This window comes from Amblyomma maculatum, chromosome 11, assembly GCF_055883805.1.
Source record: "Amblyomma maculatum isolate TAMU_Amacu chromosome 11, ASM5588380v1, whole genome shotgun sequence".
Lineage (NCBI taxonomy): Eukaryota > Metazoa > Arthropoda > Arachnida > Ixodida > Ixodidae > Amblyomma > Amblyomma maculatum.
This window is the reverse complement of record NC_139354.1, coordinates 38,643,585-38,663,149: the sequence shown is the minus strand read 5'-3', so window position 1 is coordinate 38,663,149 and position 19,565 is coordinate 38,643,585. Positions and strand designations below refer to the sequence as shown.

At 44.2% G+C, this 19,565-nt stretch overlaps 1 protein-coding gene across 3 annotated transcripts in view; it reads right to left on the bottom strand.

Annotated features, from left to right (window-relative positions):
- Positions 1-19,565, bottom strand: part of Mical (Molecule interacting with CasL) — a 69,912-nt gene that overhangs the window by 37,157 nt on the left and 13,190 nt on the right. For all 3 annotated transcript variants that reach the window (XM_084584524.1, XM_084584525.1, XM_084584526.1), the window contains exons 2-13: positions 17,041-17,265; positions 16,257-16,418; positions 14,800-15,007; positions 13,514-13,630; positions 12,275-12,376; positions 10,593-10,729; positions 8,857-8,976; positions 8,006-8,263; positions 7,284-7,388; positions 4,610-4,844; positions 3,624-3,820; positions 876-2,241 (exon numbers count right to left, since the gene is read on the bottom strand). In XM_084584524.1, coding sequence (XP_084440650.1) covers positions 876-2,241; positions 3,624-3,820; positions 4,610-4,844; positions 7,284-7,388; positions 8,006-8,263; positions 8,857-8,976; positions 10,593-10,729; positions 12,275-12,376; positions 13,514-13,630; positions 14,800-15,007; positions 16,257-16,418; positions 17,041-17,178 — 3,145 coding nt within the window. In that variant the 5' untranslated portion in view covers positions 17,179-17,265. The remainder of the gene's footprint in view (positions 1-875; positions 2,242-3,623; positions 3,821-4,609; positions 4,845-7,283; positions 7,389-8,005; positions 8,264-8,856; positions 8,977-10,592; positions 10,730-12,274; positions 12,377-13,513; positions 13,631-14,799; positions 15,008-16,256; positions 16,419-17,040; positions 17,266-19,565) is intronic.

Genomic DNA, 19,565 nt, shown 5'->3' with positions numbered 1-19,565 from the left:
CATTCAAGGAGCCAGCCCATCATGAGTGGAAACGTTTTGTGCCGCCATTCTAGCTCTTTCAGTGTCTCACACTGGCACGCCGGCACAAATGCTTCAGGTTACCACCTGAGACCGTGAAACACTCCATCTGTGTTATCCGGGTGCTCTCCCGTCTCTCAGAAGCTGTTGTGCCCAGACAGCAGAGCGTCTTTGTTTGTGTGTGGCTCATCTTGGGGTTACATAGCGAAAAACATAGAATGTCTGTAAAAGAAGAACACTTAGTGCCAGAAATCAGTCCACGCCGTAGAACCCCCATTTTTTGTAATAATGACTGTCAGGTCAACACCACTATAGCTTAGCAAGTAGGACCACTTGAAGAATGTGCCCAGTCTCAAAGTGTTCTTTGGGATAGCCACTTCAGCATCCTTGGGTGAATTGGTTGTCATAGTTCCTAGCACAGGGGGTTTCTCAAACTGGATTCCATGGAACCCAGAGATTTTGCGAGCTGTTTTTGTGGGTTCTGTAAACTCCTAATAAACTTAAAATAAAATAAACTTAACAAAATTCTGCCTTGAAACTGACAAAAGTTGAGCGCCAATTGCACCCCCTCTTCCAGTCCTTTGGCAGTACTGTTCCAGCAGAGCCTGTCCCGTTAAATCCAGGACACCACTCCTAAGTGACCTGAATAACTATCCTTACCAGCTACAAAAGTGTCCGGGTACGTATGTATGCATGGACACCTACACAACCTAAGGCGACACACAGTAAATAGACCACACAGTGAAACTGCACTGAATGGTCGCAGTGACTTGTGCGACATTTTTGATCACAGAATTGCAGTGGTAGCGCAAGTCATGCACACTGTCAAGAAGGACGAAAGAGAGAACAACGCTTACCCTTGAAGGCTGTGGTACTGTCGTAGGCATAGTTGCCCAGCCGAAGACTGCACTGGCAAAACTCACACCGGAAGCAGTTGCGATGGAAGAACAAGCCTTCCGCACTCAACCTCTCCATGAGGTACACCCGTTTGTGACAAAAACAGCAGATCTCACTCACAGAACCACCAACATTAGCACCCCCGGCACTCTCTGTTAACTTAGCCGTCGCCGGCATCGTGGCCGGCTGCTGTAAAGAGGGAACTGGTTTTGTCACAGGTGGCTGCTGCGTAATCGCTGGTTTCTTTGGTGGAGGCGTCTTCGCACCGTCCATGTCATCACTACGGTACAGCACCACGGGAGGTGGTGGAGGGGGCCTCTTCTCCCTCAGCCCTGTCTGGGCATCCAAAACATTTGCGATGTAGTCTGCCATAGCTGCGACCCGATTTGCCCCTCGCCTCCCCACATCTAGCGACCCTTCCTTGAGCTGCCGGTCCAACCGGTGCAACCTTTCATCGAGGTTCGTGAAGCGGGCCCGATCGCTATCCGTCTCTTTGCCATCGGCCTTGAGCCGCGCATCCATCGTGTTCCGCTTGCTCTCGAAGATGTCCCTCAGGATCTGCGGCTTCTCGGGCTCGACCTTGGGTTCCTTCTGTCGCTTCTGCTGCTGCTTGAGGCGCTCTTCCAGCATTTTCACGTTCCACTCATCCTTGCCAATGCGGCCAACCTTGGGCACTCGCTTCTTCACCGGAATGGGCTTGCCGATGGAGTTGAGCTGCTCCTGGAGTTGCTCCACCGCGGTTTGCGGAATCTTCCCGGTGACCGAGCTACTCTCGTCCTCTGTTGCCGAAGAGACGTGCCCACTTCTTCTGCCTCGGCTGCCCCGAGACGATGGCCTATAGTCCTTGCCGAGCTGCTCCTGGAGCGCCTGCATCCGTTTGCCGAAGGATTCCTTGTCCATGGCCGAGAGAATCTTGTGGTACTGGTTCAGGGTGGCTGCGTCACCGCCAGCCACGATATCGGCGACTCGGTCACGAGCACGGCGGCTTCTGGTAATGGACACCCTACTACGGCGGTGACCCTCGCTGCGGTCCCTGACCGGTTCATGCTCGCTTGATGACTTCCGCTTACTGGTGGGCCTTTGCGAGGATGAGGAGGTAAGCTTGGCCAGAAGGTTGAGCGGTGCCGTTGGTGGCGGCTGGTTCTCCTCGATGAGCTTGCTGACCTTGTAGGCGGGACGTCCCTGCGGGATTTCACGCCGGAAGGTCTCGTAGATTTGGGAAACGTACGAGACCATGGTCAGCTTGTCCGGCACGATGCAGTCTGCCATTTCCTGGCCGGTCATTACAGGTGGGATGCCGTACTCCCGCTCCAGAATGTCGAAAGCCTGTGTCAAGGGAGAAAGTAATTCAATGACCCGGCTAATTTATGCCCGGAATGGTTAGCGCTATTTTTACAGCAACATCTTAAAGCCCTAAATATTTCTAGGTGCTGCAATGATCCTTCATGCCACTTTCCCGACGCAAAAGATTTTCGAGGTAACTGCTACAGGCGAAAAATGCACGTATGTGTTGGTATATTGATGACCATAAGGAAGTAATGGTCCCAGCGGTATAAATAAGAAAAGATTTCTCAAGTTTAGCACTGCTAAGATGCCTTTTACTGCCCATGACTATAAGATGCAATTGCAAGCACAGCGACAATAATAATAATTTTGAATTTTAACGCAAAAAGGAATCTCACATAGCACCTAAAGCCAACCCCATGAGTGTTAAAAGGGGTGCTAGGGAAAGTAGTCCCCTCTAAGAGAGCTCATGATAATCCCACCGACTTCTTAGCATTACTAACAAGGCTCATCAAAAGCCCCATCTTGATGTTTGAAGAGCAAAACATGCCAAACTGTAGTAAACAAAAATCATACAAAAGTCATACTGGTGCATAAGATACACCTGTTGGTTTTGGTAAATGCCACAAAAAATGTGCTCAGGATCCTTTTGTCACGATCAAAATCAAAACTTTCAAGAATGTGACTGGAATGGCTGAACAGAATGCAGAAATTAGTCCAGCTGTGGTAAGATGTTATTCTACACATAAGAAAACACTTTAAAAACAACTCAATGCTTCCCTCTTTTGCAGAATAATATTCTTTTCAAATATGGCTATTCAGTACGGCAAAAGATAACTTGCGGCGCTTCATTTTTCGTTGTATAGAAGTCATCCCATTGTGCTGTACACACTGGAGAAAAATTTAAGGAACAAGCTGCCACTTATACACTGAAAAATAATGCAATTTACTTAATTTACTTCCTAGCTGTCAGTTTTGTCTTTTGGTACATAAAGATGGTTTTTGTGCCTATATTTCATTACAGATTGTGTTCATTAAAATGTACCCCTACAGGTAACCAGCCCTATTGTATGCAAGCGGGAAAGAGAGCTCATTTGCAACTTGCCCCCTTTGAAAAAGAAGATAAACATAATGCAGCATGATGATGTGCAACAAATTAAATGCCAAAAGCACAGAACGTGTTGTAATAAGCCAATTTCCCTAAACGTTCTGACATGCCAGCAACGTTTAGATGAGAGGGAAAATTAAGCTAAGATAGGAAACTAAGAAAGGACTAAAGACAGAAAAGGAAAAACTGATAAGTAGCTGTGCACCTGTCCCTTTCTTGAGCCGAGGTGCCGAGACTGCTTTATGCCTTCCTACATCTCCGTCCTTTCCCGGCCTGCCTGTCAAGGTTACCGAGTGCTGACCGAATATGTGCTCACCTGTTGATTGTTTGCAGCTACATCCACAGGCGACAGCTCATCCAAGTCGACAAGGTCAGGCCTGTACCGATGCAGGATGGCGCACAGTGCCAGGCCGTCCTTCCACGAGGAGGTCATGTTCTCAATCTTGATCTTGCTGTACAGTGCCACCTGCCTCTGGCACCACGAGAGCAGGGCATCCGGATGAATGATGGATTCTGCACCAGAACATGCAACACAACAAAAGAGAAAAAGATGGTCAGAAGTCTATCTCGACAATTTAAGCAAGGGAAATGCGCAAATAAAGACACGAGCGAGAAAAACACAAGGATGGGCATTCTCTTCGTCTCGGGCGCTCTTCTAGTCCGTGTCTACATTTGCGTATTTCCCTTGGTTAAGTATGTAGAGCGACTTGCCCAACAACATGCTATCTTGAAACATGGCAGAATAAATTTGGTGGACTCCGCTGCATCTATGAGCAAGGGCAAACAACTGCAAATAGCTGTACACTGACAGTCGGACATTTATTGGCTGGAAAAGATAAGCGCTTAGCGTGCACTCCAAAATTTGCATAAGTGGAGTGAGCTGCCCAATGCGATCTTGTTCCTTGCTTGTTTATAGCTGGCTGAGCCATAGAAATAGGGTGCCAATATGTTTCCAAAGAATAGGAAGCATGTGAGAGCGTGACCTACCTACTAGCACAATTAACGAAATTATTATAGAAAGCATGCTCTGGGAGCATGCTTCTCTGGGAGCTTTGGGAGCAACCAGAAAGCCATAATGTAATAGTATGTCTTTAGAATTATAGTTGCATGCAAAAAAATGACGGGCGCTCAAAAATACATTGGCAATTTTGGTAAGCTTTTCAGGAGTTAAACTGGCAGTTAAAGGGTTAAACACAAGTGCTATTTCTTACGAAACTCTTTTGTATACACCACGACGGCACGTAAGAGGTGAAAGAAGAAACTTAAGACGACAATGCAAATATGTGGTTAGCAGAGACAGACCCCTGCGCCGCCGCTTTCGCTGCATGTCACTGAGTAGCCGTGGCCCGGGTGGTGGCAGCTTGATCTCTGTGTCCGTGCGGCACAAGGGCCGCACCTGTGAGGGCAGCACCGTCTGCAGGTTCAGGTTCGGGTAGCGCGAGCTCGGGTTCAGGCTGTACTCGGCCAGGTCCTTGCTCAGGTTCTCGGGCGTCGTCTGCGCCAGCAGCCGGTAGATAGACTCCCGCTCGGCCAGCACCTGAGAGGGAATGCCACACAACCCTGCATAACTCACAAGATAACAAAAAAATTGATTCACACATTTTTTCACTTTTATGCCAGCAAATGCAGGCCATGATGTGTGGAGATTGAACAGTTTGAAAGCAATAATGCCGCTGTATCACAGACCAGGTTACATGCTCTGATCATGTATAGGGCATTCTATATTTATCTGTCTGGGCAGTATAAAATTCTCCTGTGCAAATTAATGGGCAATTTTTGGCTTTAAAGGCTAGCCAAAAAGTAGCTTGTGGTGGTGCATGTTTTTTATAAGTAATTTAACATTAGAACCTGCCCGCTTTTTTCCGAAATAGACAAAAAGAACTACAGTCTGCTGCAACAGAACGCCTCGTCAAAGCGCGACTTGACAGGCAGCACCATCTGGAGAACTATGCGGCCCACCCTCGCTCTGTTCGGGACAATGGCTGCCTCGCAGTTTGCCAGATGGTGCAGCCTATCAAGTTAGCCGCTTTACTTGTTTCGACAAAAAGTTCTGCTGCAGCTGGCTGCAGTTTTTCAACAATTCCAGAAAATTAATGCAAATTATAATGTTAAATTATTTATCAAAAAACACAGACCATGAAAAGGTACTTGTGGTCGGCTTATGGGCCCACATAGTTCAGTAGTTCGCGCAAGATAATTTTTACAACCCGGACAAATAAATATGAACGTCCTGTATATATATATATATATATATATATATATATATATATATATATATATATATATATATATATTACTCCCTTGGTTCTTCACCACTGCGCAGTACTAACAGCTACAAATACCTGGGTGCTACCTTAACTTCTACTCTGTCCTGGAGCTTACATATTAACACTATCTGCTCCTCTGCCTGCCGCAAACTCTGTTTCTTGAGACACAAACTAAAAAATGCACCCTCTTCCGTAAAGTTACTCTCTTACATCTCTTTCATTAGACCGAAGCTAGAGTATGCATGCATAGCATGGGATCCTCACACTAAGTCAGATATCAAGCACCTTGAGAAAATACAAAGAAAATCAGTTCGGTTTATATTTAATAAATTCGCTAGGTTTGACTCACCCTCTCAAACAATGACAGATAATTCCATTCCCACACTTGAATCCCGCAGAAAACAGCTGAGGCTAGAATTCCTTTCTCTCCTGATAAATAACAAGCTTGCAATAAACCAGTCCCCTTATATATCTCCTGCACCAACACACTATACGAGACATCATCATCCTGACTCACTGACACCCTATTATGCTCGAACTAACATGTTTATGTTTTCCTTTTTCCCTTGCACAATATCAGATTGGAACACTAATTTACAGATGGCTATGCATTGCGATTAATATTGTATAATTTCTTATTACTTTTGTTGTTGTTCTTTGCTCTTTCTTGTACTCAACTATGCCCCTCTGCTTGGACCCAAGGGTCTGCAGTATGTAATAAATATATATATATATATATATATATATATATATATATATATATATATATATATATATATATATATATATATATATATATATATATATATATATATATATATATATATATATATAAGTCACACATCCAATTAACCCCATCAGCCATATGAGACCCATTCCACATGACCTATTAACATCTTACATATGACCTTGAATGCCCCTTCACTTTTCTTTTTTCATTCCAAAAACACAGTACTGAGTTTACATTCTGTCATCATGTAAACGAAGAATGCAATACCAGGACAATGTATGAGGCAGGAAATGAGCATCTGGCCATCTCTTGTCGTATCGCACTTACATTCGGTTCATTTTTCAACTATTACTCCCATTGCAGTTCATTCAACATTTCTCAAGAAAAATTCAATGCTACTTCTTCTGAAGCAAACTAAGCATGGAGCACAAAGAAGTAAATGGAATGCAATAGCAATGTTGAGGTGACTCTAGCAAATTCTCTTTGTGGGCAAGGTTTAGAATCAAATAATGCATACCAAGAAAAAAAAAAAAAAGAAAAGATGTAGGCTTCCACTGACATCCTCTCAGAGGATTTACCAACAAACCTTATTGCGCAAAACTGTAAATCTTCAAGCCTCACAGCATGCATATTCTCTGTTGGTTGTTGTGAAATCCTACCCACTAACCGACGGCCAGTGACAGTCACTGTTAAGAAAAACAATAAAAAAATGTGATAGATACACAAAGTTTTGTATGAATCATTTGTTCTATGGTTTAAGATTAAAACTGGAACAGACAAGTTTCAAGGTTGTGAGAAACAGATGCAATGTTATAAAGAAGACTTCTTTGCATTAACTGAACCATGCCGATTATTACTGCGCTGATGCGCCGAGTTAGTGAAGTGGGTCTTGACTGCGTATAATCTGCCATAAAAACAGAGGCAAGACAGCTTCAAAAGGCTCTTCCGTATCCTAGCAACAACGGCAAGACAAACTTACGTGCAGCGGAGAGTCCCTGTTCATTGCCCAGGAACGCATCATCCAGGCTGCATCCAGGGAGCTCAGGAATCCACGAGCACAACCGGAACCCGTGGGCCAGAACGGCTGAGTGCGTACAGGAAGAAAAGACAGCGGGTTTAAAGCTTTCCGACCCTTTGACTTCCTCCGAATTAAATACCACTACTAACTCTTCCTCTAATACACACAAGTCGAAGTTGTTGTCCGAACCTCTGACGTCCTCAGAAACACTACACATGTCAACAAGCAAATACTACTACTCCCTCTTCTTCCATAACAAATAAATCAAAAGTGTTATGTTAGCCTTTACTGACCTGATCAAACTATAAATTTAAGGGAATGAGTTGTATAAACCCTTTGATAAAATGTAGACCAACCAGTCATTATCTATACATCCCTCATACAGTTGGCTCTTGATAGTTTGAACTTGAAACGCACAGAATATGTTTGAACCCTGGAGAGGTCCAATCAGGGGGAAGCATGTTTAACCCACTTGATGTTGACAACACCAATGCACCAGTTCAACAAAACTAGAAGTTTGAATTAAGCACAGTTGAATTAGGGATACCACACAGCATTTGTTTGTCTTGGATCTCTTTCACATCAGATCTATATTCATTTCTGAAGTCCCACGTAATTGAAATGATAAGCTATTGTCATATGTGTACAGATTGCTCATTCCAGGTAAAGGGAGGTGCACGAACCTCCAGCAGACTGTCCCCAACGAGACCCTGCAGAAGCCAGTGTCCATGCCGTTCAAGAAGCCGGCTGGCATTATCCGCCGCATACATGGAGGTGAAGTCAAACATGGCCACGTCCGGCTGCCCGTAGTGGTTGACGGCAAACTCGAGGCACGGTAGCGCGTAGCCCGTGGCAAAGTCGGCAGCGTCCCTCGCGTACTCGGTCAGTGCGCTGCGGTCCACATTGTCGGGTGATAATAGCCTCGCTGTGTCACTGTAGTCCTGCCAAAGTCAAACCATTTGCAAGTTGAGCCGCTCGCCAAAGCACTCACTCCAAACAGCTACACGAGCCATTTGCAAGTAAGCGAACACTGGTAAGCTAAGCAACAGACCGCTTGAGAATTGTGCAAATAAAGTGTAAACAAATGCAAGCCCCGGTCCGTTTCTGTTCCAGTGGAGATAATAATAATTGGTTCACAGGAAAGGAAAGGTGTAGTATCTGTCACATGTTTCTGCAGACACCTGAACAGCATCATAGAGGAAGGGAGGAAGGTGGGAGTGAATGAGGAAAGAGAGAAAGAGGAGCCGCAGTGGAGGGCTCAGGAGTAATTTATTTCATACATAAGAGCCTGACTAAAACTAATTTGTTTTAAGCTTGAGTCACCGCAACAAATGCTTGACACAGTGCTATGGGATACCCCATGAAACCCTTACGACTGCATCCAAGAGATGAAACTGCGTTCAACAGCTAAGCAGTATGTATACACCATGGCCCAATTTTATTATTAAATATAAAGTGTTGCCTGTCAGCAACCGGGAATCGTAGCACATAGACAAAATGTGGCCCTCAAAGAAGAAGAGAAAGGCCTACTTACATTTATAATGACGCCCCGCTCCAGCAAGCTCTGCTTCTTAGCCGTCATCACAAAGTAGTGAGTGTCGTCCTTGTAGTAGACGATGTTCTCCAGGTCGATGCCTGTGCTTTCCCTCATATCCTAAAAACAAAGATAAATGGACAGCAACATCTTACTCTCAGACCACTGACAAAACACAGCAAAGAGTGCAACTATATAAGGTCAGCTGAGGGATAATTAACGAACAAAGGAAATTGTGGGGGTTTAAGCATGGCTTGAACATAGTGATAGAGCGAAAGTTGAGTGTTGAGGGAATTTTTCCGCAGACACCTGGATTTAATGTGCCGCCGTCACAACGTTCGAACAAACCGTCTGTCCTAGCAACTTGCTGTTGTCGTTCACCTCTACCAACTACACAGTTATCTGTCTTCTATTTCTTCTTTTTCTTCTTTTTTCTCATCTTATTGGTCTAATTTTTCTTATTCTCCTTCTTTGTCTTCTTCTTCCTCTTCCACGGTGCCACGTTAACACGGTGCCACGCCAATGGCTAGAAAACCTGGCGCAGTGTAGCTTTCGCTACGAAAATATGCGTATTTTCATGAGCCAAAACAATAACTTGACCAGAAGGCAGCACTTTGATCTGCACAACATTCACGAAATTCCCAAGCGGTCCAAGAGCCATTACAAACACAAAGGCACTCCTCCGGGTCAATTTTTCTGGTGACTAGCAATGAGCTTAGCCAATCATTACCTAAGTTACACTGCAAGAGGCACATGAACCTGACATGCGGATACTAAAACTGGAATAATCAACAGCTAGGCGATCAGCTGTCAAGTTACCAAGGCTTCGATTGTAGCAGAAGTTAATTTTTAAGTTGTTCTGCTTACACTTTAGGTAGTCCCAAACCTCATTTAATTAGAATAATTTTCACTGTCGGACAGACTATCAATCCACAGAGGGTGGATTAGAGATGCAGATCTTCCAACTTTATAAAACAAGTCCACAATGCACATAGTCACCTCAGTACTCCTACGAACAAATGTGCCATCATACATACATTTCTATGTACCAATGGCTTCATTTCAATGTAAATTTAAAGACCTACCTTCTACAATAAAAGCTCAACAAGGCACAACTGCTTCATCAAAGTGGTTCCATACAGGAAGCAGCAGCGTGAAATCCTCCCTTGGCTTCCATATAACCTGGCAATACTGGCATGACCCAGAAAGCGATCAGCCTACCTGCCATTGCTGGCACCAATAGAGAGAGAGAGAGAGCACCCCAGCAACCTTGCTGAATGCCCTGTACCATCGCTCTACCCCTTCATCAGTGGAAGTGCCAGCGAATCCCTGTCCGACTCCTGACAGCCATCGTCCATAAAGGTGCACTATCCCACTATGAATGGATGGATTCAGCAAATCAAAGCGAAGTACAATGCATTTCGTACAGTTATGCTTCCTAGCTGATGTGAAAGGTATATGCGTTGAACATCAACGTCCAGTCACGTGACTAGCCCAGCCCACATGAACAGTGCACCTATTGCAGTTGATGCAGCATGACTGCACAGCAACTTTAATGCACATTTAGCAAAAGACAGCCAGCAGCATGAAAATAGCTTTCACCGAGCTCAGTGCATTAAACAGCAGAGCATAAACCTCTGGCAACTTTTCCGTTTATGGAAATAAGCTCACGAAAGTGAACTGGAAACCAAATTCCCCCAAGGTGGATCACAGCGCTGAAGCGAAGGTGAGCTCACCTGAAAGAACCTCTGGTTGAAGATGAAGGCCACCCCGGAGATTTCCTGCACACGTGCTTCTTCCGGCGTGTGCCTGTTCATGAAGTTGGCGGTGATGGCAATGGCTAGCTTGCCCCGGAACTCCCTCCGGTTGAAGCCTGCAGCATGCATACAAGGGAGTCACATAATCAATTACGCCCTAAGCGGTGAAGCAGAGTCTGAGCTATAAAGACTGCAAAGCAAAGGAAATTATTTTCGTTATGGGGACAAGGTAAGCCCTATCTTTCCCATGTATTTTGGGGCATAGTGTGGTGCCCTTTTCTCGGCAATAAAGGCAGCGGCAAGACATTTATACCATTTTGTTCAGCATTTTATCCTCTAGCTACTGTGCTAAAGTTATTGTAGTACATGAAAAAGCAAATTTTAGTCATCTTTTTTTACCTCCTACAGACTAATTTTGATCAAATTTTGTACATGTTATTATTATAAACTAAACAATGTTCTTCGCAAGCCCACTGTTTTGGTACAGTAAATGGCCGCATGCATATACTCCATGCACAGAAAAAATCAGCTTAAAATTTATTGTCCCTTCAAAAATAATGATGAAAATGATGAAGGGACCAACAGCTAATTTTTACAGCAGTTACTGAATGAACAGGTGAGACTTATTAAATTGAGGTGACCTATGTGTGACTTTTTCAGAAAAATTAACATTTGCAAAGGAGCATGGCTGATAAAGTATACAAGACACTTATAATATGAATCACTTGAAGCTTCTCAGTTCTGGTAAATGTGATTTAGGCATATAAAACGTAGAGGCCAATATAGCGTATTACATGACCCCATGGTTGAAAACAAAACCAGACAAAAATGCACATTCTAACAGAACACAGCTGCAATGTTGTTTTGGGAAAATGCCAAGACGACATAAAAGTGCTGGAGATCCATTCAAGCTTAGTCACTTCAAACGCAATCACAAACACTACAGAAAGGCCATCTTTTGAGTGACGCCTGCTGTAAACACAAAGTGGAGCACCATCATCATCATCATCATCAGCCTGACTATGCCCAGTGCAGGGCAAAGGCCTCTCCTGTATTAACCCAATTAACCCAGTCCTGTGCTAGCTGCATCCACTTGACCCCTGAGAACTTCTGAACCTCATCTGCCCACCTAATTTTCTGCCGCCCCATGCTACGCTTTCCTTCCCTTCGTATCCAATTTGTTGCCCTTTGCGACTATTGGTTATGCTCTCTTCGAACTACATGCCCTGCCCATGCCCATTTCTTCTTGATTTCCACTAGAAAGTCATTAACCTGAGTTATTTCTCTTACTCACTCTGCACACTTCCAACCTCTTAACGTTACCCCTACCATTTTTCGTACTATAGCCCTCTGCGTTGTCCTCAACTTAGGTAGAACCCTCTTGGTTAGCCTCCACGTTTCAGCCCCATAGGTGAGTACAGGTAAGATGCAACTGTTATATACTTTTCTCTTGAGCGATACCGGTAAGCTGCTAGCCATTACCTGCAAGTACTTGCCAAATGCACACCATTCAAATCTTATTCTCCTGGTTGTTTCCCTTTCATGGTCCAGATCTGCAGTTACTACCTGTGCTAAGTAGACATTATGCCTACCACTTCCAGTGCTTCACTACCTATTGTAAACTGCCCACCAATTGACAGGCAAAGCGTGTTGGCACTTACCCTTGAGCGTGTTTCGTTTCCCATCAGCCCCAATCAGCACATCAAACTCATACTGAGACGCAGGATGATCAGCAGGCGATACCTGAGCTCTCCATCCAATCTCTGAAATAATTGGAATTGGGAAGCAGAATTTTTGTATGCCTTGACCCTACTGCCAGAATTAGGAAGCCTAAGCAAATCAAATTAACTGGCATAAGAACCAAAGATAGAAGTAGAAAAAAAATAGAGCACTGATCATTTCTCCCTGCCACTAAATGCAAAGCATTGATTTGCTGTACACAAGAGTTTAAAAATTAAATCAAGCTATAATCATTCATTTAAAAGAGCAAGGATCAAAGTGAGGATGGCTCCAGTCACACTATCTTTTCTGTCAACTTCACAACCGCGAGTGCATCTGCCGCTACTGTTCTGGTTTTATGTTAATCCTCTTTTCCTTTTTTGTTCCATACTAGGTGCATAGCACGGGTACCATCAGTAGACGGTTGCAGAACAGCTTCAAATCAACTAATAACTATCAGCTGGATGGTATGTCAAGGGTATTTAAAAGCAAATTCTAATCATTTTGTATGAAGGATGCGGAATATGTCTTCTTTCAGCGAAGACTGAACTGCAATAAAAGAAAGATACTTTTCAGGCTACTTTCAGCTTCACTCCTGTAAGCCTTTTGAAAAGCAAGGCTAGAATGCACCACTTGTTGAAATTACACGCTGCCATAGCGAACTCGAGCACAAAGAAAACATAAACACAATCATTAGCTCAACTTCTCTCTTCACATCCTGCCTCGTCGAAGAGACACAAGAGAAAGAAGCAGGATAGAAAAAAAGAAGAGAATATGAATTGTATCGAATAGACGCCTCTCTAACTGTTTGGCGAGTGTACTGTAACCTCCGTAGAATGAAGAACTGGGCCAGTTGGCACATATTGGCAAAAACTAAAACCGGCGAAAAGACGCAGACAGAGAGAGGAACACAGGACAACGCTCTCTCAGCCTACGTCCTTCTGCTGGCTTCATTCTTTACCACTGTAACCTGTTTTTCTTCAATTATTCCACTTATCTGTTGTTGTTATTGTTATCTGACTGTGCCCTTCTCACGGCAACGCTGTTTTGATGTTTACAGGTGATCAAGTAAGTGAACAAATTGAGACAAACTCCTGACCTATTTGGCCCTGCGCTTAAAACTCTTAAAACTATGAAGAAACAAGCAAACACAAAAGCAGGCACCTAAAATAAGAACTCACTTTCTAGGCTTTGGTCTTCGGGTGGCTCGAGTAGGTCCTTGAAGGTCACATTCTCATGAACTTCGACCCCCAGAAGAAGTGCTACTTTTAGAAGAATCAGTTGCAGCTGCCTGATGCCTGTACACAGGTGAAAAAAAGAAAGAAAGGAAAGGTAATTAAAGACTGGCAGTTAAGAATGCTACAGCACAGCGATTCTGATTGGGTTTTATACAATCACCTATGCGTTAGGACTCGTGTGAAAACCGTACAAGCAGCGCACTGTTTTCGTTAGTCAGTCTGATTTACTGACTTAAAACACTAAGCATTTGTACCTTACCAAGGTGGTAATTTATGATCCTTTAACAACTGAAATAGTTTTTGAAAAATAAGGCAACACGAAACCAAAAAAATGTCATGTACTTCTACAACCTATGTTGTAAAGGTAAGACTATTATGACAAGATATCACTGTACATACAGCCTCAGTCAAAAGTACATAGCCCAAAGGGTTTGCTTCTACGCTATTTAACAAGGATCCATAGAACTCTAGTTGGTTAAAAGCTGGACTACGGACATCAGGTCTTTCTCCTTTCGAGATATTATAGTCACTGAGGATGCGAAACAAGGCCACAGGACTCGGAAGCAAACTCCTTGGGCCGTACATTTTTGACGAGGGGTTGAACGTATATCACTGAACTTCTTCTGCACTGAAAGGCAGGTACCCAGAGGCCTTGTACTTAACTTTTCAAGCCAATAACACAGGGCTCTTGAGTCGGTTATTCTAAAAACAATACACTGCACAATGTAGTGAAGTCCCGTTAATTCAAACTCAATTTAATTCAAATATCAACTATGTTCAAGCTCAAGAGTTTAGTCCCGTCAAAGCGAAGATTCCTCTGTATAATTCAAGCTAACCATATTTCAAACCAATTTTCAAACCCTTATGAGTTCAAATGATTGGAGACAATCAACGCTGTTTCTGGATAGCCTGATATGACTGACCAATATGTTTCACCCACAACCAAGTCAAGATTAGGTCACTGCACGAATAACGTAGACTAACTCCCTAAAAAAAGGAAAATAAACTCGCGGGATGACTCATGCTGCCTGATACGAGACACAAGAACAGCAGTGGCAAATATAACAATATTGTTTATTGCATGACACCATCGTTTGTTGACCATTCAACGTAATGCAGTGTTGCCCTAATGACACAGAAACAGAGAAGCGTGTCCTTGACAGCGGTAACCATCAAATCCTTTAACCAAAGGCAATGCCGCCTGTAATGTGGCAGTGTATTTCACTCACTAATGTGGTCAATGGATCCAGCGCAGAATTTGCCGAAGAATTTCTTTGCTGCCAAGTTGCGCAGGTCGTGGATGACAAAGGGCCACAGATGGAGAACGTTGTTGCGCGAGTAGCGGTCGCGCTTCTCCAGGACCACCACCTTGGCGCCCAGAAGCTGGGCTTCGATGGCAGTCCGGATGCCACACGGACCACCTCCGATGATAAGGACCTGTAGGGGCCAAGACATGCGAAGAGCTAAAAGCCACCGTGTTAAATGGTCAGCTTGATAATTGTGGTGCTGTTTACACTGATGAAGGCACAAGATAACAAATTAGAGAAAGACATACCATTCCTTTGAATGGCCTTTGAATTATGATCACTTCATACATGTCTCAGTGTTGCCATTTGCTACTATAGTCCCATTGTTTGGCATTCTTCTCCAGCTGATAATGAGCAATAGATTTGCAAGGCATGAATAATGTTCATTGAATTTGATCAGTAATTAGGGCTGCAGAGTAATTATCAAAGGAAAAAGAATTAAATTGTGGGTGGCAAAGGCTCAGTGGAGAGACGGGGCTAAGGAAGTGTGGGCGCCAAAATTTTGGTTGGGCATTTTCTTGTCTGCAGTGATGCACAATAGATTAATATGCGCATGAATGAAACATACATGAAACATACATGAATCACAATGTGGTATTTCTCAAACATATCACTAAATAAATTAATTTCATTCTCTTCTCACGCTGCCTCAGTTTTGGTCTCAACAGCCAAACAATGGCTGTGATGTCAAAAGTCGGCACAGGTTGTGCGAAGCATGAAAAAAAATAAAGACTGTATAATCGCTGCCTTGTAGTTTTAATTTAACTCCAACACTAAAGCCAACCTGCCTCAAGAGCCAGACTGACATATAATGAAGCAGCAGTAGTTACACTGCAATTTTGTCATGTCTCAGAAGACCTGTACTGTCCTTTGACAGTACAGGTCCATTGTTGAAATCCAAATGAAATGTACATTGTTGAAATCCAAATCGAAACAGCGTGAGTAAAAATTCAATCAAAAATTATTTACTTGTCAGTAAATACCATGCGGTAATTAATTAATAGCAATGTCTTCCATGTCAGTGCAAACAAGAAAACAAGCAACTAAAGTTTGGAGTCTATATCAGCTGGAATAGGGTGATTTCCGCTAGTAGTGAACAGGAGGTAAACAAAGGTTCCTACGTCAGTATGAGATATCTCCAACCTGTATTCTCGACTAAACTGGTGATGAGTCGATAACTGCATAATTTTGGACAGCACTAGCTATTCACCGGGAATGAACGCTTTCCAAAATTATGCAATGATGCAGCAACTAGGCCCATACAGTTTCTCTTATGCTCATAATGATGGCACTGATATGTAGAAGCCACAAGAAAATAAATGTGAAGCAAGAAGGGGGGGGGGGGGGGGGGGGGGGTGCGGACAGCTTCTCCAACGCACCCGCATTCCTGCACAGGCTTTTCCCCGGTTGTAGCACTTGTGGGCAGCCCGCTTGTCCAGTTTGGCCCAGAGCGACGCAGCCCTCCACGAACGCAGCTTCACCTTGAGGCGAGGGTAGAAGACGGGCAGCGGAGACGGGCTCAGCTGGAGCACGTCGCACATCTACAGGGGAAGAAACGGCAAAGCAGTGGCTGAAAAGATGACGAATCTGCTCATGTGCGCAAGTCTACCTAATCACTTTAGATCAGGATATTCCAGGCAAAGCTCCTTGTAGTCATCCTGCTGCACCAAAAGCTGATATTGCACTGATGAAAGGCAGTACCAATATCTCCCTCAGACTGCTTGAACAACAAGGTATGCTAGACTTTTGTTAAGTCCAAATTGCCAGTTACGTGACCATATGCTTTGGTCTTGCTTTGCTTGGCTTTTGTCGACCATGTGACTAACACACTGTAGAGACCAGCGCCTTCCGTAATAACACTTGGAATGGTGTGTTTCATCATGCTAAGATTAAGCAGACTAACGCATTATCACATTATGCTTAAGAAAGCTTTTGATGCAAAAAAGAAAAATGATTTTTATGTAAAGCAAGCGAAGTATTCACCCTCTACCATTTGTACTCAACAATCAGCAAAAGTTTCCTTACTATTTTAGGCAGATGAATGATGATTTATATTATGCTACGACAGCAGCACCCAGGACCAATTAAAAACAACATCATCCGAGTGATAGATGGCGACAAACAGTGAAAAAGAACCGTGGCAAAGGCAGCAGCAGCACTCACCTGCCGGTAGGTGGACAGGGCTGCCTTGAAGGTGCCAGCCGACACAAACTGGTCGAAGAGGTCCGAGGCCAAGGCACTCTCGGGGCTCATGGCCTGGGGTAGCCCCGTGGGGGTGCCCCTCGCACCCCGCACGGCCATGGCTACCTCCTCCTCCTCCGCCTCCTACAACCTGCTGCTCGTCAATGCCTTCTCCACATGGTTGCCGCTCTTGTGACACACGCCAACCTGCACAGAGGAGGCGACGGTTCTCAACCGAGGATAGCGGGCTACTCTCTTCAAACTGCAACTTTCAGCGGTACATTTCTGTCTGTCACAATACGAACTCTGTGTAGTTCCCCGCAACTTCAAAGAGAATTAAAAAACAACAACACATTGTTGCTAACACATTCCAGCAAATATGACATGCCCAGCTTGGTCAAGCGAATACACCAGGCTCTACTTTTGGAAGTGAAAATGGCACTGACTCCTTATTCTAGGTGCTTAAGGCACCTAGAGTTCCATTAGCAGTAGAAGCTCAGTTCTTTATTATTATTCAACAGTTTTTATTATTCATCAAAAGGCAGGCACTAGGAAAAAGCTTGTGGAAGGCTTGAGTTCCTACCCTGTCAATGCTTTCATTGACTATGCATGGTCAATTCGGAGTCAACTTTTACAGAAAGTGCTTTACGTATAAATCTCTTCTGCAACACTCGGACCCACTGCTTACCACTTCGGTCAAATGCTGAAGATAACATCCACAAAATCATTGCTCCCGGATGCTGTTCCAGGCTAACCATCAACTGAGCCTAAAACGCGTGGGTAACGACATACAGCTAAAGTGTTTCACCAAAGATGTGAAGACAACTAGTTTGTTGCGTGCAGTAGATATAACCAAGACAACAGAGGGGTCTGAACAGAAAGTGCAGTAGAAATCTCTGCCTTGACAGCTTTAGGGCCCCTGGAATTTTTCAGCGTGCATCATAACTGAGGTGCAGTCGTGAATTCACTTAAACATCTATCCGTGCTCAGACCTTAAAAGTTTTGACAAACAACTTGAGAAAGAATAGTGAATGATTTGGTTTGGTTGGTGGGGTTTAACGTCCCAAAGCAATGCAGGCTATGAGAGACGCCACAATGGAGGGCACCGCAAGTTTCAACCACCTGGGGTTCTTTAACGCCCACTGACATCGCACAGCCCAACGGTGCCTTGCTTTTAGCCTCCATCGAAAAGCGGTCGCCGAGGCTGGGATTCGATCTCGTACCCTTGGGAACAGTAGTTGAGCACCATAACCACTGTGCCACCCCGGCGAGGCGAAAGAATAGTGAATGTCCCTGAAAAAAAACCCTCCAGACATTGCCACTGACTGACTGACTTTCATGACATCATGTTTAATTACATTTTACCAGCTAGCCCAAGATTACAGGGGGCTGAAAGTTGCAAGGAAATTAACCATACATAAACTAGGTTAACCACAACACCATGACAATTGGTTGATACCATTGCCTAGAGGGCCTCATTTGAGGGGCAGCATCTCTTGTTTCGTTCTCGAGCTGTATCCAACCATTTTTTAATGTGCAGCACTCTTTGTGTGACGGCAAGCAAGCAAGCTTTCAGGGTTCAGCATAACAAAGTTGACTCTTTACTTCGTTAATTCTTCAGTGCCCCTGGGCTAGTAGTCTAAGGGGGCTGACGGCTATCAGCCTAATCCAATAGGGTCAATCAGAGCTCAAATATTCGATTAAGTGCAGTTTTCACACAACGCTGTGATGTATAGCTTTTGTAAAAAGAGTATAGTGGCGCTGATTTAGCATTAGTGGAGGTCCTTCCCATTAGAGAGGGTAGGACAAAAAATATTTACCTTCAAGGAATTCGGAGCACTGGAAATGCATTACAAGCCGCACGAAGTGGCACAGAAGCAGACCCCGTGAGCTCTACAGTTTTGACAAAGACAGTACTTTCATGAAAAGTTGGTGAAACCCCACCAACGGTCGTATCCCCCTGACGTCACCTTTTGATGAGTTCCCAGATAGGAACTATCAGAGCTTTTAAAGGTTAGAGCCAAGTGAGTGCACACCCAATTGGCTCTGCACAGCGAAGACTCCGGTAGTGCCTACATGAGACATAATCAATGACCAAGTGGGCACATCGCAAAAGATGACACTGGGAGAATACCACCCTTGATGGTGAAACAAGGAGCATGAAAAGGAACAAGGACCCCAACTAGTAGAACGCAGGTAGAGAACAGCCTGAAAGGACTGCACCAATTCTTTGACATGCAAGCGTTGATAGCTATGCAACAAAAAGTGCTCCAAGGTAGAGAGGCGCACTAGATCAACCCTCCAAAAGAAATGCACCAAATTTTGCAGACTTATCTAGCTCGCTCCTCAAGAACATGTTTCCAAATTCTTTTTCCCTTGTAACATTTTTGCTGCGGCAATAATTTTCAGAACCCTAGCTAAGTGTGACACAGGAAGGTGAAACCAGCTTTTTTTTTCAGCTCCCAGCAGACGATGCTAGAGACATTGAAGACGCACTTAAAACTAGT